The sequence below is a fragment of the Trachurus japonicus genome, chromosome 17 (assembly GCF_045865225.1).
Source record: "Trachurus japonicus isolate A0001 chromosome 17, Traja_1.0".
Lineage (NCBI taxonomy): Eukaryota > Metazoa > Chordata > Actinopteri > Carangiformes > Carangidae > Trachurus > Trachurus japonicus.
The window spans coordinates 12283544-12306190 of record NC_140923.1 but is presented as its reverse complement, the minus strand read 5'-3'; the positions used below and the strand labels follow the sequence as shown (position 1 = coordinate 12306190).

Here is a 22647-nt window from a genome sequence, read left to right as displayed (position 1 = left end):
GTTAGTGACACACAAACAGGGAGAAGTCTGACAGCAGTAGTGTGGCTGAATCTGGATCCAAGGAGGCCATTTGATTTAATTTGGATAATTTACAGCTGAAATTCAATGTGAATCAGTAGCAAGTAGTGAATTGCTGCAGATCTCTTGTTTCCACTTACTAGCATTAAAGGGGCCAGTTCCCATGACGATGGAGAGGGTGGTGGCATTGCTGCTCTCCATTTTGGTGGCGTTCACCATGGGGACTACAAACTCGCACCGGATCACGTTCCCTGCCACCGAGCCACGGATTTCTCTCACAATCTGGGAAGGTGAGGTGACATTATAGTTAGATACTGAGCTAAAATTAGATGCAGTTCAAGTTCAAAAAAGTGGATTTTGCAGGTCAGATTTTTGACATTTGGTCGATTAATGGTGTGGAAAACAATGTGAATCATTAGGTTGTCACAGTCTTCATGTTCAATAATCCATCCTGACTAAAAATCTTTGACAGATGTTGGAGTGACGTGTCAGAATACACTATGATCCACACACCAAGTAAGATCATATCTGAATGACATGTCTAAAATGTGCCTACTATTACACATGGTGCATAAATGAGACAGTATGTCTGTGCTACATCCGTTAGGACCTCACCCTCTCTGTTCCATTAAGCGCCGCATTTGTGTTGTTTCTCTGCACTGTGCGGAAGATAATTGAGCTGTTGTCTGATGTGTTTCGAGCACAGACGAAAAGCATGGTGATGCCCTGAGGAGAAAAAAGAAGAGAATAACAATTAGACTTTTGTCTCTATTGCGGAAACAACAGGCGAAATACAAAGTCAACAAGTTTTTCCTACAAGATCCTGTGATCTGGTTCAGTATTGTTTGTATAATACCAGCACTTTAAACATCTCCATCTGTCTGATTGGGTTTTTATGAGGCCTTGGGGTGAGTGTTTATTTTGTTTGTTTGTTTTTACCTCAGATGCGTTGACGGTCAGTCCCAGAGCGACGTAGCCTGTTGACTCTCCTCTGAGCTGGATGGTCAGGTCGGTGCCGTTGGGAGGCATCAGGCTGCTGGCATTCACTGATCCAAACAGACAGGTGCCATTTCCTGCAGGATCGCAGTCGTCTGGTGTCTCCACACACAGTTTACTGACTGCACACCCGTCCCGAGTGATGTTCACCTGGTGGTAAACACAACACACAGTTACTCCCACTGAGCTAATGTGCTGTTTTTGTTTCTTTTTGTACCAAGAAAATAACACGTTTCTGATTCTGGTTTGGTTTGAATCAAAGGCTAAAACCTGTTACCAGGACCAAAGTTATTATAACATTGTGGAGCTCTACAGTTACTGAAAAAATAAAGGTGAACCAACCGTTGCATTGGAAAATGTCAGTACTGGTGTTGTTGGTGCTGGTGCTGGTGCTGGCTCTGTGCTGGCGGGGTTGGCAACATCCAGAAGGCCGCTGTTAAAGCTCTGGTTGAAGGTACCGACCACATCTGTAGCTGTGCAAAACCAGGAGTTAAACAGTGAGAAGTCTGACAGCAGTAGTGTGGCTGAATCTGGATCCAAGGAGGCCATTTGATTTAATTTGGATAATTTACAGCTGAAATTCAATGTGAATCAGTAGCAAGTAGTGAATTGCTGCAGATCTCTTGTTTCCACTTACTAGCATTAAAGGGGCCAGTTCCCATGACGATGGAGAGGGTGGTGGCATTGCTGCTCCCCATTTTGGTGGCGTTCACCATGGGGACTACAAACTCGCACCGGATCACGTTCCCTACCACCGAGCCACGGATTTCTGTCACGTTCTGGGAAGGTGAGGTGACATTATAGTTAGATACTGAGCTAAAATTAGATGCAATTCAAGTTTAATTGGCCCATTGTGAGAAATTATATTGGTGAGGAAACATGAGGAGAAGTCAAACCAATACAGATAGCTGTGTAGAAGATGATTGTGATGAATAGTCTGCCATCATTTTTGTTCTTAAAGTTGAATTTGTGATTCTTGATATTGCTAAAGTGATTCAAACTACTCTCCAAATTGGTGCATTCAAGTGCTGCTGGGGAAATTTGAAGTACGGACCATGAACACTTTGAAAAAAAGTGGATTTTGCAGGTCAGATATTTGACATTTGGTCGATTAATGGTGTGGAAAACAATGTGAATCATTAGATTGTCACAGTCTTCATGTTCAATAATCCATCCTGACTAAAAATCTTTGACAGATGTTGGAGTGACGTGTCAGAATACACTATGATCCACACACCAAGTAAGATCATATCTGAATGACATGTCTAAAATGTGCCTACTATTACACATGGTGCATAAATGAGACAGTATGTCTGTGCTACATCCGTTAGGACCTCACCCTCTCTGTTGCATTAAGCGTCTCATTTGTGTTGTTTCTCTGCACTGTGCGGAAGATAATTGAGCTGTTGTCTGATGTGTTTCGAGCACAGACGAAAAGCATGGTGATGCCCTGAGGAGAAAAAAGAAGAGAAGAACAATTAGACTTTTGTCTCTATTGCGGAAACAACAGGCGAAATACAAAGTCAACAAGTTTTTCCTACAAGATCCTGTGATCTGGTTCAGTATTGTTTGTATAATACCAGCACTTTAAACATCTCCATCTGTCTGATTGGGTTTTTATGAGGCCTTGGGGTGAGTGTTTTTTTTGTTTGTTTGTTTTTACCTCAGATGCGTTGACGGTCAGTCCCAGAGCGACGTAGCCTGTTGACTCTCCTCTGAGCTGGATGGTCAGGTCGGTGCCGTTGGGAGGCATCAGGCTGCTGGCATTCACTGATCCAAACAGACAGGTGCCATTTCCTGCAGGATCGCAGTCGTCTGGTGTCTCCACACACAGTTTACTGACTGCACACCCGTCCCGAGTGATGTTCACCTGGTGGTAAACACAACACACAGTTACTCCCACTGAGCTAATGTGCTGTTTTTGTCTCTTTTTGTACCAAGAAAATAACACGTTTCTGATTCTGGTTTGGTTTGAATCAAAGGCTAAAACCTGTTACCAGGACCAAAGTTATTATAACATTGTGGAGCTCTACAGTTACTGAAAAAATAAAGGTGAACCAACTGTTACATTGGAAAATGTCAGTACTGGTGTTGTTGGTGGTGCTGGCTCTGTGCTGGCGGGGTTGGCAACATCCAGAAGGCTGCTGTTAAAGCTCTGGTTGAAGGTACCGACCACATCTGTAGCTGTGCAAAACCAGGAGTTAAACAGTGAGAAGTCTGACAGCAGTAGTGTGGCTGAATCTGGATCCAAGGAGGCCATTTGATTTAATTTGGATAATTTACAGCTGAAATTCAATGTGAATCAGTAGCAAGTAGTGAATTGCTGCAGATCTCTTGTTTCCACTTACTAGCATTAAAGGGGCCAGTTCCCATGACGATGGAGAGGGTGGTGGCATTGCTGCTCCCCATTTTGGTGGCGTTCACCATGGGGACTACAAACTCGCACCGGATCACGTTCCCTACCACCGAGCCACGGATTTCTGTCACGTTCTGGGAAGGTGAGGTGACATTATAGTTAGATACTGAGCTAAAATTAGATGCAATTCAAGTTTAATTGGCCCATTGTGAGAAATTATATTGGTGAGGAAACATGAGGAGAAGTCAAACCAATACAGATAGCTGTAGAAGATGATTGTGATGAATAGTCTGCCATCATTTTTGTTCTCAAAGTTGAATTTGTGATTCTTGATATTGCTAAAGTGATTCAAACTACTCTCCAAATTGGTGCATTCAAGTGCTGCTGGGGAAATTTGAAGTACGGACCATGAACACTTTGAAAAAAAGTGGATTTTGCAGGTCAGATATTTGACATTTGGTCGATTAATGGTGTGGAAAACAATGTGAATCATTAGATTGTCACAGTCTTCATGTTCAATAATCCATCCTGACTAAAAATCTTTGACAGATGTTGGAGTGACGTGTCAGAATACACTATGATCCACACACCAAGTAAGATCATATCTGAATGACATGTCTAAAATGTGCCTACTATTACGCATGGTGCATAAATGAGACAGTATGTCTGTGCTACATCCGTTAGGACCTCACCCTCTCTGTTGCATTAAGCGCCGCATTTGTGTTGTTTCTCTGCACTGTGCGGAAGATAATTGAGGTGTTGTCTGATGTGTTTCGAGCACAGACGAAAAGCATGGTGATGCCCTGAGGAGAAAAAAGAAGAGAAGAACAATTAAACTTTTGTCTCTATTGCGGAAACAACAGGCGAAATACAAAGTCAACAAGTTTTTCCTACAAGATCCTGTGATCTGGTTCAGTATTGTTTGTATAATACCAGCACTTTAAACATCTCCATCTGTCTGATTGGGTTTTTATGAGGCCTTGGGGTGAGTGTTTTTTTTGTTTGTTTGTTTTTACCTCAGATGCGTTGACGGTCAGTCCCAGAGCGACGTAGCCTGTTGACTCTCCTCTGAGCTGGATGGTCAGGTCGGTGCCGTTGGGAGGCATCAGGCTGCTGGCATTCACTGATCCAAACAGACAGGTGCCATTTCCTGCAGGATCGCAGTCGTCTGGTGTCTCCACACACAGTTTACTGACTGCACACCCGTCCCGAGTGATGTTCACCTGGTGGTAAACACAACACACAGTTACTCCCACTGAGCTAATGTGCTGTTTTTGTCTCTTTTTGTACCAAGAAAATAACACGTTTCTGATTCTGGTTTGGTTTGAATCAAAGGCTAAAACCTGTTACCAGGACCAAAGTTATTATAACATTGTGGAGCTCTACAGTTACTGAAAAAATAAAGGTGAACCAACTGTTACATTGGAAAATGTCAGTACTGGTGTTGTTGGTGCTGGCTCTGTGCTGGCGGGGTTGGCAACATCCAGAAGGCTGCTGTTAAAGCTCTGGTTGAAGGTACCGACCACATCTGTAGCTGTGCAAAACCAGGAGTTAAACAGTGAGAAGTCTGACAGCAGTAGTGTGGCTGAATCTGGATCCAAGGAGGCCATTTGATTTAATTTGGATAATTTACAGCTGAAATTCAATGTGAATCAGTAGCAAGTAGTGAATTGCTGCAGATCTCTTGTTTCCACTTACTAGCATTAAAGGGGCCAGTTCCCATGACGATGGAGAGGGTGGTGGCATTGCTGCTCCCCATTTTGGTGGCGTTCACCATGGGGACTACAAACTCGCACCGGATCACGTTCCCTACCACCGAGCCACGGATTTCTGTCACGTTCTGGGAAGGTGAGGTGACATTATAGTTAGATACTGAGCTAAAATTAGATGCAATTCAAGTTTAATTGGCCCATTGTGAGAAATTATATTGGTGAGGAAACATGAGGAGAAGTCAAACCAATACAGATAGCTGTGTAGAAGATGATTGTGATGAATAGTCTGCCATCATTTTTTGTTCTTAAAGTTGAATTTGTGATTCTTGATATTGCTAAAGTGATTCAAACTACACTCCAAATTGGTGCGTTCAAGTGCTGCTGGGGAAATTTGAAGTACGGACCATGAACACTTTGAAAAAAAAGTGGATTTTGCAGGTCAGATATTTGACATTTGGTCGATTAATGGTGTGGAAAACAATGTGAATCATTAGATTGTCACAGTCTTCATGTTCAATAATCCATCCTGACTAAAAATCTTTGACAGATGTTGGAGTGACGTGTCAGAATACACTATGATCCACACACCAAGTAAGATCATATCTGAATGACATGTCTAAAATGTGCCTACTATTACACATGGTGCATAAATGAGACAGTATGTCTGTGCTACATCCGTTAGGACCTCACCCTCTCTGTTGCATTAAGCGTCTCATTTGTGTTGTTTCTCTGCACTGTGCGGAAGATAATTGAGCTGTTGTCTGATGTGTTTCGAGCACAGACGAAAAGCATGGTGATGCCCTGAGGAGAAAAAAGAAGAGAAGAACAATTAGACTTTTGTCTCTATTGCGGAAACAACAGGCGAAATACAAAGTCAACAAGTTTTTCCTACAAGATCCTGTGATCTGGTTCAGTATTGTTTGTATAATACCAGCACTTTAAACATCTCCATCTGTCTGATTGGGTTTTTATGAGGCCTTGGGGTGAGTGTTTTTTTTGTTTGTTTGTTTTTTACCTCAGATGCGTTGACGGTCAGTCCCAGAGCGACGTAGCCTGTTGACTCTCCTCTGAGCTGGATGGTCAGGTCGGTGCCGTTGGGAGGCATCAGGCTGCTGGCATTCACTGATCCAAACAGACAGGTGCCATTTCCTGCAGGATCGCAGTCGTCTGGTGTCTCCACACACAGTTTACTGACTGCACACCCGTCCCGAGTGATGTTCACCTGGTGGTAAACACAACACACAGTTACTCCCACTGAGCTAATGTGCTGTTTTTGTCTCTTTTTGTACCAAGAAAATAACACGTTTCTGATTCTGGTTTGGTTTGAATCAAAGGCTAAAACCTGTTACCAGGACCAAAGTTATTATAACATTGTGGAGCTCTACAGTTACTGAAAAAATAAAGGTGAACCAACTGTTACATTGGAAAATGTCAGTACTGGTGTTGTTGGTGCTGGCTCTGTGCTGGCGGGGTTGGCAACATCCAGAAGGCTGCTGTTAAAGCTCTGGTTGAAGGTACCGACCACATCTGTAGCTGTGCAAAACCAGGAGTTAAACAGTGAGAAGTCTGACAGCAGTAGTGTGGCTGAATCTGGATCCAAGGAGGCCATTTGATTTAATTTGGATAATTTACAGCTGAAATTCAATGTGAATCAGTAGCAAGTAGTGAATTGCTGCAGATCTCTTGTTTCCACTTACTAGCATTAAAGGGGCCAGTTTCCCATGACGATGGAGAGGGTGGTGGCATTGCTGCTCCCCATTTTGGTGGCGTTCACCATGGGGACTACAAACTCGCACCGGATCACGTTCCCTACCACCGAGCCACGGATTTCTGTCACGTTCTGGGAAGGTGAGGTGACATTATAGTTAGATACTGAGCTAAAATTAGATGCAATTCAAGTTTAATTGGCCCATTGTGAGAAAATATATTGGTGAGGAAACATGAGGAGAAGTCAAACCAATACAGATAGCTGTAGAAGATGATTGTGATGAATAGTCTGCCATCATTTTTGTTCTCAAAGTTGAATTTGTGATTCTTGATATTGCTAAAGTGATTCAAACTACTCTCCAAATTGGTGCATTCAAGTGCTGCTGGGGAAATTTGAAGTACGGACCATGAACACTTTGAAAAAAAGTGGATTTTGCAGGTCAGATATTTGACATTTGGTCGATTAATGGTGTGGAAAACAATGTGAATCATTAGATTGTCACAGTCTTCATGTTCAATAATCCATCCTGACTAAAAATCTTTGACAGATGTTGGAGTGACGTGTCAGAATACACTATGATCCACACACCAAGTAAGATCATATCTGAATGACATGTCTAAAATGTGCCTACTATTACGCATGGTGCATAAATGAGACAGTATGTCTGTGCTACATCCGTTAGGACCTCACCCTCTCTGTTGCATTAAGCGTCTCATTTGTGTTGTTTCTCTGCACTGTGCGGAAGATAATTGAGGTGTTGTCTGATGTGTTTCGAGCACAGACGAAAAGCATGGTGATGCCCTGAGGAGAAAAAAGAAGAGAAGAACAATTAAACTTTTGTCTCTATTGCGGAAACAACAGGCGAAATACAAAGTCAACAAGTTTTTTCCTACAAGATCCTGTGATCTGGTTCAGTATTGTTTGTATAATACCAGCACTTTAAACATCTCCATCTGTCTGATTGGGTTTTTATGAGGCCTTGGGGTGAGTGTTTTTTTTGTTTGTTTGTTTTACCTCAGATGCATTGACGGTCAGTCCCAGAGCGACGTAGCCTGTTGACTCTCCTCTGAGCTGGATGTCAGGTCGGTGCCGTTGGGAGGCATCAGGCTGCTGGCATTCACTGATCCAAACAGACAGTGCCATTTCCTGCAGGATCGCAGTCGTCTGGTGTCCTCCACAACACAGTTTAGTGACTGCACACCCGTCCCGAGTGATGTTCACCTGGTGGTAAACACAACACACAGTTACTCCCACTGAGCTAATGTGCTGTTTTTGTCTCTTTTTGTACCAAGAAAATAACACGTTTCTGATTCTGGTTTGGTTTGAATCAAAGGCTAAAACCTGTTACCAGGACCAAAGTTATTATAACATTGTGGAGCTCTACAGTTACTGAAAAAATAAAGGTGAACCAACTGTTACATTGGAAAATGTCAGTACTGGTGTTGTTGGTGCTGGCTCTGTGCTGGCGGGGTTGGCAACATCCAGAAGGCTGCTGTTAAAGCTCTGGTTGAAGGTACCGACCACATCTGTAACTGTGCAAAACCAGGAGTTAAACAGTGAGAAGTCTGACAGCAGTAGTGTGGCTGAATCTGGATCCAAGGAGGCCATTTGATTTAATTTGGATAATTTACAGCTGAAATTCAATGTGAATCAGTAGCAAGTAGTGAATTGCTGCAGATCTCTTGTTTCCACTTACTAGCATTAAAGGGGCCAGTTCCCATGACGATGGAGAGAGTGGTGGCATTGCTGCTGCCCATTTTGGTGGCGTTCACCATGGGGACTACAAACTCGCACCGGATCACGTTCCCTGTCACCGAGCCACGGATTTCTCTCACAATCTGGGAAGGTGAGGTGACATTATAGTTAGATACTGAGCTAAAATTAGATGCAGTTCAAGTTTAATTGGCCCATTGTGAGAAATTATATTGGTGAGGAAACATGAGGAGAAGTCAAACCAATACAGATAGCTGTAGAAGATGATTGTGATACATAATCTGCCATCATTTTTGTTCTTAAAGTTGAATTTGTGATTCTTGATATTGCTAAAGTGATTCAAACTACTCTCCAAATTGGTGCGTTCAAGTGCTGCTGGGGAAATTTGAAGTACGGACCATGAACACTTTGAAAAAAAGTGGATTTTGCAGGTCAGATTTTTGACATTTGGTCGATTAATGGTGTGGAAAACAATGTGAATCATTAGATTGTCACAGTCTTCATGTTCAATAATCCATCCTGACTAAAAATATTTGACAGATGTTGGAGTGACGTGTCAGAATACACTATGATCCACACACCAAGTAAGATCATATCTGAATGACATGTCTAAAATGTGCCTACTATTACGCATGGTGCATAAATGAGACAGTATGTCTGTGCTACATCCGTTAGGACCTCACCCTCTCTGTTGCATTAAGCGCCGCATTTGTGTTGTTTCTCTGCTGTGTGCGGAAGATAATTGAGTTGTTGTCTGATGTGTTTCGAGCACAGACGAAAAGCATGGTGATGCCCTGAGGAGAAAAAAGAAGAGAAGAACAATTAGACTTTTGTCTCTATTGCGGAAACAACAGGCGAAATACAAAGTCAACAAGTTTTTCCTACAAGATCCTGTGATCTGGTTCAGTATTGTTTGTATAATACCAGCACTTTAAACATCTCCATCTGTCTGATTGGGTTTTTATGAGGCCTTGGGGTGAGTGTTTTTTTTGTTTGTTTGTTTTTACCTCAGATGCGTTGACGGTCAGTCCCAGAGCGACGTAGCCTGTTGACTCTCCTCTGAGCTGGATGGTCAGGTCGGTGCCGTTGGGAGGCATCAGGCTGCTGGCATTCACTGATCCAAACAGACAGGTGCCATTTCCTGCAGGATCGCAGTCGGCTGGTGTCTCCACACACAGTTTACTGACTGCACACCCGTCCCGAGTGATGTTCACCTGGTGGTAAACACAACACACAGTTACTCCCACTGAGCTAATGTGCTGTTTTTTGTCTCTTTTTGTACCAAGAAAATAACACGTTTCTGATTCTGGTTTGGTTTGAATCAAAGGCTAAAACCTGTTACCAGGACCAAAGTTATTATAACATTGCGGAGCTCTACAGTTACTGAAAAAATAAAGGTGAACCAACCGTTGCATTGGAAAATGTCAGCGCTGGTGTTGTTGGTGCTGGCTCTGTGCTGGCGGGGTTGGCAACATCCAGAAGGCTGCTGTTAAAGCTCTGGTTGAACGTACCGACCACATCTGTAGCTGTGCAAAACCAGGAGTTAAACAGTGAGAAGTCTGACAGCAGTAGTGTGGCTGAATCTGGATCCAAGGAGGCCATTTGATTTAATTTGGATAATTTACAGCTGAAATTCAATGTGAATCAGTAGCAAGTAGTGAATTGCTGCAGATCTCTTGTTTCCACTTACTAGCATTAAAGGGGCCAGTTCCCATGACGATGGAGAGGGTGGTGGCATTGCTGCTCCCCATTTTGGTGGCGTTCACCATGGGGACTACAAACTCGCACCGGATCACGTTCCCTCTCACCAAGCCACGGATTTCTGTCACGTTCTGGGAAGGTGAGGTGACATTATAGTTAGATACTGAGCTAAAATTAGATGCAGTTCAAGTTTAATTGGCCCATTGTGAGAAATTATATTGGTGAGGAAACATGAGGAGAAGTCAAACCAATACAGATAGCTGTAGAAGATGATTGTGATGAATAGTCTGCCATCATTTTTGTTCTCAAAGTTGAATTTGTGATTCTTGATATTGCTAAAGTGATTCAAACTACTCTCCAAATTGGTGCGTTCAAGTGCTGCTGGGGAAATTTGAAGTACGGACCATGAACACTTTGAAAAAAAGTGGATTTTGCAGGTCAGATATTTGACATTTGGTCGATTAATGGTGTGGAAAACAATGTGAATCATTAGATTGTCACAGTCTTCATGTTCAATAATCCATCCTGACTAAAAATCTTTGACAGATGTTGGAGTGACGTGTCAGAATACACTATGATCCACACACCAAGTAAGATCATATCTGAATGACATGCCTAAAATGTGCCTACTATTACACATGGTGCATAAATGAGACAGTATGTCTGTGCTACATCCGTTAGGACCTCACCCTCTCTGTTCCATTAAGCGTCATATTTGTGTTGTTACTCTGCACTGTGCGGAAGATAATTGAGCTGTTGTCTGATGTGTTTCGAGCACAGACGAAAAGCATGGTGATGCCCTGAGGAGAAAAAAGAAGAGAAGAACAATTAGACTTTTGTCTCTATTGCGGAAACAACAGGCGAAATACAAAGTCAACAAGTTTTTCCTACAAGATCCTGTGATCTGGTTCAGTATTGTTTGTATAATACCAGCACTTTAAACATCTCCATCTGTCTGATTGGGTTTTTATGAGGCCTTGGGGCGAGTGTTTTTTTTGTTTGTTTGTTTTTACCTCAGATGCGTTGACGGTCAGTCCCAGTGCGATGTAGCCTGCTAACTCTGCTGACTCTCCTCTGAGCTGGATGGTCAGGTCGGTGCCGTTGGGAGGCATCAGGCTGCTGGCATTCACTGATCCAAACAGACAGGTGCCATTTCCTGCAGGATCGCAGTCGTCTGGTGTCTCCACACACAGTTTACTGACTGCACACCCGTCCCGAGTGATGTTCACCTGGTGGTAAACACAGCACACAGTTACTCCCACTGAGCTAATGTGCGTTTTTATCTCTTTTTGTACCAAAATTAACACATTTATGATGGTTTGATTTGACTCAAAGGCTAAAACCTGTTACCAGGACCAAAGTTATTATAACATTGTGGAGCTCTACTGAAAAAATAAAGGTGAACCAACCGTTGCATTGGAAAATGTCAGTACTGGTGTTGTTGGTGCTGGTGCTGGTGCTGGCTCTGTGCTGGCGGGGTTGGCAACATCCAGAAGGCCGCTGTTAAAGCTCTGGTTGAAGGTACCGACCACATCTGTAGCTGTGCAAAACCAGGAGTTAAACAGTGAGAAGTCTGACAGCAGTAGTGTGGCTGAATCTGGATCCAAGGAGGCCATTTGATTTAATTTGGATCATTTACAGCTGAAATTCAATGTGAATCAGTAGCAAGTAGTGAATTGCTGCAGAACTCTTGTTTCCACTTACTAGTATTAAAGGGGCCAGTTCCCATGACGATGGTGAGGGTGGTGGCATTGCTGCTGCCCAGTTTGGTGGCGTTCACCATGGGGACTACAAACTCGCACCGGATCACGTTCCCTACCACCGAGCCACGGATTTCTCTCACAATCTGGGAAGGTGAGGTGACATTATAGTTAGATACTGAGCTAAAATTAGATGCAGTTCAAGTTTAATTGGCCCATTGTGAGAAATTATATTGGTGAGGAAACATGAGGAGAAGTCAAACCAATACAGATAGCTGTAGAAGATGATTGTGATACATAATCTGCCATCATTTTTGTTCTTAAAGTTGAATTTGTGATTCTTGATATTGCTAAAGTGATTCAAACTACTCTCCAAATTGGTGCGTTCAAGTGCTGCTGGGGAAATTTGATGTACGGACCATGAACACGTTGAAAAAAAGTGGATTTTGCAGGTCAGATTTCTGACATTTGGCGTGGAAAACAATGTGAATCATTAGATTGTCACAGTCCTCATGTTCAATAATCCATCCTGACTAAAAATCTTTGACAGATGTTGGAGTGACGTGTCAGAATACACTATGATCCACACACCAAGTAAGATCATATCTGAATGACATGTCTAAAATGTGCCTACTATTACACATGGGGCCGGATTTACTAAAGGTTTGCGTGTATTAAAACGTGTGCAAATGTGATTGCACGCGCAAACACACGTGGAACCTGATCTACTAACCGGACGCACCGAGGATTGCGTCTCTCAAATGGGCAAAATAGCACGTGCAATCCATTTAGCGTGTTTGCCTTGATGAATATGTAAATAGCTAGAACGTGCAAAAATACTGGGAGGAGTAGATGCAAATCGATTTATTTAGCGAGGGCAATGTGATTTACCAAACCAGGAAGAGATTGCGGTGGCTGTTTTTGCGTCTTTATTTACCACGTCTGAAAACCATGTACTAACTGATACAACTTTGTGAAAACGTATGCGTTTATTGGTTTGATACCTGTCAGAGCTCCATGATCTTACATCTCTGCATTTCCTCACGTCTGGGTAATTCTGTAACAGTTTTTCAGCCGTGTTAAAAGTCTTTTACGCGCCGTTACGCACGGCACACGTCTGTCCTGCAGTGCGCTCCTCTCTTTTCCTCTCCTCTCCTCCCTCTCCAGTACCTGGCTGCTCAGCTCCGTCTCTCAGTCCCGGTCCCGGACTGAGAGACGTCACCGCTGCCTTCACCCGTCTTTGATCCCTCTGGTCAGTGGTCAGAGCGTTTAGATCCGTGTGTCCCACCTGAGCTTTCTATTAATCCACTGGATCATGAGCGGCATACACACACATGTTATAGGTGTGTGATTGTCGCTGCAGCTGCTGCCTGTTTGTCACTCTATGACGAGTTGGGCCCTGTAGCGATTTGTGTTTATTTATCTAAACAGAGCGCGAGAGAGATGAACACACATGCTGTCATTGTATGCATCGGATCAAATGTCATTCTGTCCCTTCGTCCGTCCAGCTCTCTGTCCACTCTCTCCATGGCGGAAACGATTACTACTCGCAAAACCCTCATTTACATATTGCGGTTTGCACGTGTTTTCATTTAGCGGGTTACTCTTAGTAGATCAGCTGTTTTGCGTGCACTAACCAAACACGCAATATTTTAGCGGGTGCAAACAATATAGCGCCCGCTATCTGGGATCTTAGTAAATCCGGCCCATGGTGCATAAATGAGACAGTATGTCTGTGCTACATCCGTTAGGACCTCACCCTCTCTGTTCCATTAAGCGCCGCATTTGTGTTGTTTCTCTGCTGTGTGCGGAAGATAATTGAGCTGTTGTCTGATGTGTTTCGAGCACAGACGAAAAGCATGGTGATGCCCTGAGGAGAAAAAAGAAGAGAAGAACAATTAGACTTTTGTCTCTATTGCGGAAACAACAGGCGAAATACAAAGTCAACAAGTTTTTCCTACAAGATCCTGTGATCTGGTTCAGTATTGTTTGTATAATACCAGCACTTTAAACATCTCCATCTGTCTGATTGGGTTTTTATGAGGCCTTGGGGTGAGTGTTTTTTTTGTTTGTTTGTTTTTACCTCAGATGCGTTGACGGTCAGTCCCAGAGCGACGTAGCCTGTTGACTCTCCTCTGAGCTGGATGGTCAGGTCGGTGCCGTTGGGAGGCATCAGGCTGCTGGCATTCACTGATCCAAACAGACAGGTGCCATTTCCTGCAGGATCACAGTCGTCTGGTGTCTCCACACACAGTTTACTGACTGCACACCCGTCCCGAGTGATGTTCACCTGGTGGTAAACACAACACACAGTTACTCCCACTGAGCTAATGTGCTGTTTTTGTCTCTTTTTGTACCAAGAAAATAACACGTTTCTGATTCTGGTTTGGTTTGAATCAAAGGCTAAAACCTGTTACCAGGACCAAAGTTATTATAACATTGCGGAGCTCTACAGTTACTGAAAAAATAAAGGTAAACCAACCGTTGCATTGGAAAATGTCAGTACTGGTGTTGTTGGTGCTGGCTCTGTGCTGGCGGGGTTGGCAACATCCAGAAGGCCGCTGTTAAAGCTCTGGTTGAACGTACCGACCACATCTGTAGCTGTGCAAAACCAGGAGTTAAACAGTGAGAAGTCTGACAGCAGTAGTGTGGCTGAATCTGGATCCAAGGAGGCCATTTGATTTAATTTGGATAATTTACAGCTGAAATTCAATGTGAATCAGTAGCAAGTAGTGAATTGCTGCAGATCTCTTGTTTCCACTTACTAGCATTAAAGGGGCCAGTTCCCATGACGATGGAGAGGGTGGTGGCTTTGCTGCTGCCCAGTTTGGTGGCGTTCACCATGGGGACTACAAACTCGCACCGGATCACGTTCCCTACCACCGCGCCACGGATTTCTCTCACAATCTGGGAAGGTGAGGTGACATTATAGTTAGATACTGAGCTAAAATTAGATGCAGTTCAAGTTTAATTGGCCCATTGTGAGAAATTATATTGGTGAGGAAACATGAGGAGAAGTCAAACCAATACAGATAGCTGTAGAAGATGATTGTGATACATAATCTGCCATCATTTTTGTTCTTAAAGTTGAATTTGTGATTCTTGATATTGCTAAAGTGATTCAAACTACTCTCCAAATTGGTGCGTTCAAGTGCTGCTGGGGAAATTTGAAGTACGGACCATGAACACTTTGAAAAAAAGTGGATTTTGCAGGTCAGATTTCTGACATTTGGCATGGAAAACAATGTGAATCATTAGATTGTCACAGTCTTCATGTTCAATAATCCATCCTGACTAAAAATCTTTGACAGATGTTGGAGTGACGTGTCAGAATACACTATGATCCACACACCAAGTAAGATCATATCTGAATGACATGTCTAAAATGTGCCTACTATTACACATGGTGCATAAATGAGACAGTATGTCTGTGCTACATCCGTTAGGACCTCACCCTCTCTGTTCCATTAAGCGCCGCATTTGTGTTGTTTCTCTGCTGTGTGCGGAAGATAATTGAGGTGTTGTCTGATGTGTTTCGAGCACAGACGAAAAGCATGGTGATGCCCTGAGGAGAAAAAAGAAGAGAAGAACAATTAGACTTTTGTCTCTATTGCGGAAACAACAGGCGAAATACAAAGTCAACAAGTTTTTCCTACAAGATCCTGTGATCTGGTTCAGTATTGTTTGTATAATACCAGCACTTTAAACATCTCCATCTGTCTGATTGGGTTTTTATGAGGCCTTGGGGTGAGTGTTTTTTTTGTTTGTTTGTTTTTACCTCAGATGCGTTGACGGTCAGTCCCAGAGCGACGTAGCCTGTTGACTCTCCTCTGAGCTGGATGGTCAGGTCGGTGCCGTTGGGAGGCATCAGGCTGCTGGCATTCACTGATCCAAACAGACAGGTGCCATTTCCTGCAGGATCACAGTCGTCTGGTGTCTCCACACACAGTTTAGTGACTGCACACCCGTCCCGAGTGATGTTCACCTGGTGGTAAACACAACACACAGTTACTCCCACTGAGCTAATGTGCTGTTTTTGTCTCTTATTGTACCAAGAAAATAACACGTTTCTGATTCTGGTTTGGTTTGAATCAAAGGCTAAAACCTGTTACCAGGACCAAAGTTATTATAACATTGTGGAGCTCTACAGTCACTGAAAAAATAAAGGTGAACCAACCGTTGCATTGGAAAATGTCAGTACTGGTGTTGTTGGTGCTGGCTCTGTGCTGGCGGGGTTGGCAACATCCAGAAGGCCGCTGTTAAAGCTCTGGTTGAAGGTACCGACCACATCTGTAGCTGTGCAAAACCAGGAGTTAAACAGTGAGAAGTCTGACAGCAGTAGTGTGGCTGAATCTGGATCCAAGGAGGCCATTTGATTTAATTTGGATCATTTACAGCTGAAATTCAATGTGAATCAGTAGCAAGTAGTGAATTGCTGCAGATCTCTTGTTTCCACTTACTAGCATTAAAGGGGCCAGTTCCCATGACGATGGAGAGGGTGGTGGCATTGCTGCTGCCCAGTTTGGTGGCGTTCACCATGGGGACTACAAACTCGCACCGGATCACGTTCCCTTCCACCGAGCCACGGATTTCTCTCACAATCTGGGAAGGTGAGGTGACATTATAGTTAGATACTGAGCTAAAATTAGATGCAGTTCAAGTTTAATTGGCCCATTGTGAGAAATTATATTGGTGAGGAAACATGAGGAGAAGTCAAACCAATACAGATAGCTGTAGAAGATGATTGTGATACATAATCTGCCATCATTTTTGTTCTTAAAGTTGAATTTGTGATTCTTGATATTGCTAAAGTGATTCAAACTACTCTCCAAATTGGTGCGTTCAAGTGCTGCTGGGGAAATTTGATGTACGGACCATGAACACGTTGAAAAAAAGTGGATTTTGCAGGTCAGATTTCTGACATTTGGCGTGGAAAACAATGTGAATCATTAGATTGTCACAGTCTTCATGTTCAATAATCCATCCTGACTAAAAATCTTTGACAGATGTTGGAGTGACGTCTCAGAATACACTATGATCCACACACCAAGTAAGATCATATATGAATGACATGTCTAAAATGTGCCTACTATTACACATGGGGCCGGATTTACTAAAGGTTTGCGTGTATTAAAACGTGTGCAAATGTGATTGCACGCGCAAACACACGTGGAACCTGATCTACTAACCGGACGCACCGAGGATTGCGTCTCTCAAATGGGCAAAATAGCACGTGCAATCCATTTAGCGTGTTTGCCTTGATGAATATGCAAATAGCTAGAACGTGCAAAAATACTGGGAGGAGTAGATGCAAATCGATTTATTTAGCGAGGGCAATGTGATTTACCAAACCAGGAAGAGATTGCGGTGGCTGTTTTTGCGTCTTTATTTACCACGTCTGAAAACCATGTACTAACTGATACAACTTTGTGAAAACGTATGCGTTTATTGGTTTGATACCTGTCAGAGCTCCATGATCTTACATCTCTGCATTTCCTCACGTCTGGGTAATTCTGTAACAGTTTTTCAGCCGTGTTAAAAGTCTTTTACGCGCCGTTACGCACGGCACACGTCTGTCCTGCAGTGCGCTCCTCTCTTTTCCTCTCCTCTCCTCCCTCTCCAGTACCTGGCTGCTCAGCTCCGTCTCTCAGTCCCGGTCCCGGACTGAGAGACGTCACCGCTGCCTTCACCCGTCTTTGATCCCTCTGGTCAGTGGTCAGAGCGTTTAGATCCGTGTGTCCCACCTGAGCTTTCTATTAATCCACTGGATCATGGGCGGCATACACACACATGTTATAGGTGTGTGATTGTCGCTGCAGCTGCTGCCTGTTTGTCACTCTATGACGAGTTGGGCCCTGTAGCGATTTGTGTTTATTTATCTAAACAGAGCGCGAGAGAGATGAACACACATGCTGTCATTGTATGCATCGGATCAAATGTCATTCTGTCCCTTCGTCCGTCCAGCTCTCTGTCCACTCTCTCCATGGCGGAAACGATTACTACTCGCAAAACCCTCATTTACATATTGCGGTTTGCACGTGTTTTCATTTAGCGGGTTACTCTTAGTAGATCAGCTGTTTTGCGTGCACTAACCAAACACGCAATATTTTAGCGGGTGCAAACAATATAGCGCCCGCTATCTGGGATCTTAGTAAATCCGGCCCATGGTGCATAAATGAGACAGTATGTCTGTGCTACATCCGTTAGGACCTCACCCTCTCTGTTCCATTAAGCGCCGCATTTGTGTTGTTTCTCTGCTGTGTGCGGAAGATAATTGAGCTGTTGTCTGATGTGTTTCGAGCACAGACGAAAAGCATGGTGATGCCCTGAGGAGAAAAAAGAAGAGAAGAACAATTAGACTTTTGTCTCTATTGCAGAAACAACAGGCGAAATACAAAGTCAACAAGTTTTTCCTACAAGATCCTGTGATCTGGTTCAGTATTGTTTGTATAATACCAGCACTTTAAACATCTCCATCTGTCTGATTGGGTTTTTATGAGGCCTTGGGGTGAGTGTTTTTTTTGTTTGTTTGTTTTTACCTCAGATGCGTTGACGGTCAGTCCCAGAGCGACGTAGCCTGTTGACTCTCCTCTGAGCTGGATGGTCAGGTCGGTGCCGTTGGGAGGCATCAGGCTGCTGGCATTCACTGATCCAAACAGACAGGTGCCATTTCCTGCAGGATCGCAGTCGTCTGGTGTCTCCACACACAGTTTACTGACTGCACACCCGTCCCGAGTGATGTTCACCTGGTGGTAAACACAACACACAGTTACTCCCACTGAGCTAATGTGCTGTTTTTGTCTCTTTCTGTACCAAGAAAATAACACGTTTCTGATTCTGGTTTGGTTTGAATCAAAGGCTAAAACCTGTTACCAGGACCAAAGTTATTATAACATTGTGGAGCTCTACAGTTACTGAAAAAATAAAGGTGAATCAACCGTTGCATTGGAAAATGTCAGTACTGGTGTTGTTGGTGCTGGTGCTGGTGCTGGCTCTGTGCTGGCGGGGTTGGCAACATCCAGAAGGCCGCTGTTAAAGCTCTGGTTGAAGGTACCGACCACATCTGTAGCTGTGCAAAACCAGGAGTTAAACAGTGAGAAGTCTGACAGCAGTAGTGTGGCTGAATCTGGATCCAAGGAGGCCATTTGATTTAATTTGGATAATTTACAGCTGAAATTCAATGTGAATCAGTAGCAAGTAGTGAATTGCTGCAGATCTCTTGTTTCCACTTACTAGTATTAAAGGGGCCAGTTCCCATGACGATGGAGAGGGTGGTGGCATTGCTGCTGCCCAGTTTGGTGGCGTTCACCATGGGGACTACAAACTCGCACCGGATCACGTTCCCTACCACCGAGCCACGGATTTCTCTCACAATCTGGGAAGGTGAGGTGACATTATAGTTAGATACTGAGCTAAAATTAGATGCAGTTCAAGTTTAATTGGCCCATTGTGAGAAATTATATTGGTGAGGAAACATGAGGAGAAGTCAAACCAATACAGATAGCTGTAGAAGATGATTGTGATACATAATCTGCCATCATTTTTGGCGGGGAGGAGTAGATGCAAATCGATTTATTTAGCGAGGGCAATGTGATTTACCAAACCAGGAAGAGATTGCGGTGGCTGTTTTTGCGTCTTTATTTACCACGTCTGAAAACCATGTACTAACTGATACAACTTTGTGAAAACGTATGCGTTTATTGGTTTGATACCTGTCAGAGCTCCATGATCTTACATCTCTGCATTTCCTCACGTCTGGGTAATTCTGTAACAGTTTTTCAGCCGTGTTAAAAGTCTTTTACGCGCCGTTACGCACGGCACACGTCTGTCCTGCAGTGCGCTCCTCTCTTTTCCTCTCCTCTCCTCCCTCTCCAGTACCTGGCTGCTCAGCTCCGTCTCTCAGTCCCGGTCCCGGACTGAGAGACGTCACCGCTGCCTTCACCCGTCTTTGATCCCTCTGGTCAGTGGTCAGAGCGTTTAGATCCGTGTGTCCCACCTGAGCTTTCTATTAATCCACTGGATCATGGGCGGCATACACACACATGTTATAGGTGTGTGATTGTCGCTGCAGCTGCTGCCTGTTTGTCACTCTATGACGAGTTGGGCCCTGTAGCGATTTGTGTTTATTTATCTAAACAGAGCGCGAGAGAGATGAACACACATGCTGTCATTGTATGCATCGGATCAAATGTCATTCTGTCCCTTCGTCCGTCCAGCTCTCTGTCCACTCTCTCCATGGCGGAAACGATTACTACTCGCAAAACCCTCATTTACATATTGCGGTTTGCACGTGTTTTCATTTAGCGGGTTACTCTTAGTAGATCAGCTGTTTTGCGTGCGCTAACCAAACACGCAATATTTTAGCGGGTGCAAACAATATAGTGCCCGCTATCTGGGATCTTAGTAAATCCGGCCCATGGTGCATAAATGAGACAGTATGTCTGTGCTTTATGGGGGCGGGACTAGATAAGCTTTTGCTTCTCCCGCTTTTCCCTTTCGGCCATGTATTGTATTATTTGATGATGAAGTGTGATGATGATGATTTAAATTGACATGCCCGAAATAAACAAATTGATTGATTGTGCTACATCCGTTAAGACCTCACCCTCTCTGTTCCATTAAGCGCCGCATTTGTGTTGTTTCTCTGCTGTGTGCGGAAGATAATTGAGCTGTTGTCTGATGTGTTTCGAGCACAGACGAAAAGCATGGTGATGCCCTGAGGAGAAAAAAGAAGAGAAGAACAATTAGACTTTTGTCTCTATTGCAGAAACAACAGGCGAAATACAAAGTCAACAAGTTTTTCCTACAAGATCCTGTGATCTGGTTCAGTATTGTTTGTATAATACCAGCACTTTAAACATCTCCATCTGTCTGATTGGGTTTTTATGAGGCCTTGGGGTGAGTGTTTTTTTTGTTTGTTTGTTTTTACCTCAGATGCGTTGACGGTCAGTCCCAGAGCGACGTAGCCTGTTGACTCTCCTCTGAGCTGGATGGTCAGGTCGGTGCCGTTGGGAGGCATCAGGCTGCTGGCATTCACTGATCCAAACAGACAGGTGCCATTTCCTGCAGGATCGCAGTCGTCTGGTGTCTCCACACACAGTTTACTGACTGCACACCCGTCCCGAGTGATGTTCACCTGGTGGTAAACACAACACACAGTTACTCCCACTGAGCTAATGTGCTGTTTTTGTCTCTTTTTGTACCAAGAAAATAACACGTTTCTGATTCTGGTTTGGTTTGAATCAAAGGCTAAAACCTGTTACCAGGACCAAAGTTATTATAACATTGTGGAGCTCTACAGTTACTGAAAAAATAAAGGTGAACCAACCGTTGCATTGGAAAATGTCAGTACTGGTGTTGTTGGTGCTGGTGCTGGTGCTGGCTCTGTGCTGGCGGGGTTGGCAACATCCAGAAGGCCGCTGTTAAAGCTCTGGTTGAAGGTACCGACCACATCTGTAGCTGTGCAAAACCAGGAGTTAAACAGTGAGAAGTCTGACAGCAGTAGTGTGGCTGAATCTGGATCCAAGGAGGCCATTTGATTTAATTTGGATAATTTACAGCTGAAATTCAATGTGAATCAGTAGCAAGTAGTGAATTGCTGCAGATCTCTTGTTTCCACTTACTAGTATTAAAGGGGCCAGTTCCCATGACGATGGAGAGGGTGGTGGCATTGCTGCTGCCCAGTTTGGTGGCGTTCACCATGGGGACTACAAACTCGCACCGGATCACGTTCCCTACCACCGAGCCACGGATTTCTCTCACAATCTGGGAAGGTGAGGTGACATTATAGTTAGATACTGAGCTAAAATTAGATGCAGTTCAAGTTTAATTGGCCCATTGTGAGAAATTATATTGGTGAGGAAACATGAGGAGAAGTCAAACCAATACAGATAGCTGTAGAAGATGATTGTGATACATAATCTGCCATCATTTTTGTTCTTAAAGTTGAATTTGTGATTCTTGATATTGCTAAAGTGATTCAAACTACTCTCCAAATTGGTGCGTTCAAGTGCTGCTGGGGAAATTTGATGTACGCACCATGAACACTTTGAAAAAAAGTGGATTTTGCAGGTCAGATTTCTGACATTTGGTCGATTAATGGTGTGGAAAACAAATTGAATCATTAGATTGTCACAGTCTTCATGTTCAATATAATCCATCCTGACTAAAAATCTTTGACAGATGTTGGAGTGACGTGTCAGAATACACTATGATCCACACACCAAGTAAGATCATATCTGAATGACATGTCTAAAATGTGCCTACTATTACACATGGTGCATAAATGAGACAGTATGTCTGTGCTACATCCGTTAGGACCTCACCCTCTCTGTTGCATTAAGCGCCGCATTTGTGTTGTTTCTCTGCTGTGTGCGGAAGATAATTGAACTGTTGTCTGATGTGTTTCGAGCACAGACGAAAAGCATGGTGATGCCCTGAGGAGAAAAAAGAAGAGAAGAACAATTAGACTTTTGTCTCTATTGCGGAAACAACAGGCGAAATACAAAGTCAACAAGTTTTTCCTACAAGATCCTGTGATCTGGTTCAGTATTGTTTGTATAATACCAGCACTTTAAACATCTCCATCTGTCTGATTGGGTTTATATGAGGCCTTGGGGTGAGTGTTTTTTTTGTTTGTTTGTTTTTACCTCAGATGCATTGACGGTCAGTCCCAGAGCGACGTAGCCTGTTGACTCTCCTCTGAGCTGGATGGTCAGGTCGGTGCCGTTGGGAGGCATCAGG

General features: G+C 43.7%; 2 protein-coding genes across 2 annotated transcripts in view; both read right to left on the bottom strand.

Moving 5' to 3' along the window:
• Position 1: 1 nt before the first annotated feature.
• Positions 2-6691, bottom strand: LOC146970214 (uncharacterized). The gene is made up of 17 exons (XM_085805907.1): positions 6521-6691; positions 6098-6304; positions 5773-5883; positions 5069-5210; positions 4810-4898; positions 4387-4593; positions 4063-4173; positions 3363-3504; positions 3101-3192; positions 2678-2884; positions 2354-2464; positions 1652-1793; positions 1381-1481; positions 958-1164; positions 634-744; positions 159-300; positions 2-51 (listed from the first exon to the last, which is right to left on the bottom strand). The coding sequence occupies exons 1-17, from the start codon at positions 6689-6691 to the stop codon at positions 2-4; spliced, it is 2343 nt and encodes a 780-aa protein (XP_085662033.1).
• Positions 6692-6784: 93 nt separating this feature from the next.
• LOC146970208 (uncharacterized) overlaps positions 6785-22647 on the bottom strand; it is a 168299-nt gene continuing 152436 nt past the window's right edge. The window contains exons 3-21 of the mRNA XM_085805906.1: positions 15683-15889; positions 15359-15469; positions 14670-14811; positions 14411-14499; positions 13988-14194; positions 13664-13774; positions 11909-12050; positions 11653-11744; positions 11218-11433; positions 10894-11004; positions 10194-10335; positions 9950-10029; positions 9511-9717; positions 9187-9297; positions 8487-8628; positions 8228-8316; positions 7805-8011; positions 7481-7591; positions 6785-6922 (exon numbers count right to left, since the gene is read on the bottom strand). Of these exons, the coding sequence (XP_085662032.1) occupies positions 6785-6922; positions 7481-7591; positions 7805-8011; positions 8228-8316; positions 8487-8628; positions 9187-9297; positions 9511-9717; positions 9950-10029; positions 10194-10335; positions 10894-11004; positions 11218-11433; positions 11653-11744; positions 11909-12050; positions 13664-13774; positions 13988-14194; positions 14411-14499; positions 14670-14811; positions 15359-15469; positions 15683-15889 (2655 nt within the window). The remainder of the gene's footprint in view (positions 6923-7480; positions 7592-7804; positions 8012-8227; positions 8317-8486; positions 8629-9186; positions 9298-9510; positions 9718-9949; positions 10030-10193; positions 10336-10893; positions 11005-11217; positions 11434-11652; positions 11745-11908; positions 12051-13663; positions 13775-13987; positions 14195-14410; positions 14500-14669; positions 14812-15358; positions 15470-15682; positions 15890-22647) is intronic.

Coding starts and splice junctions, on each gene's coding strand:
- LOC146970214 (XM_085805907.1), bottom strand. CDS start 6,691: ATGGCCTCCTTGGATCCAGATTCAGCCACACTACTGCTGTCAGACTTC. Junction 3,193..3,362: donor AACTGGCCCCTTTAATGCTA/GTAAGTGGAAAC, acceptor GCACAGCTACAG/ATGTGGTCGGTACCTTCAAC. Junction 52..158: donor AACTGGCCCCTTTAATGCTA/GTAAGTGGAAAC, acceptor CCTTGGATCCAG/ATTCAGCCACACTACTGCTG.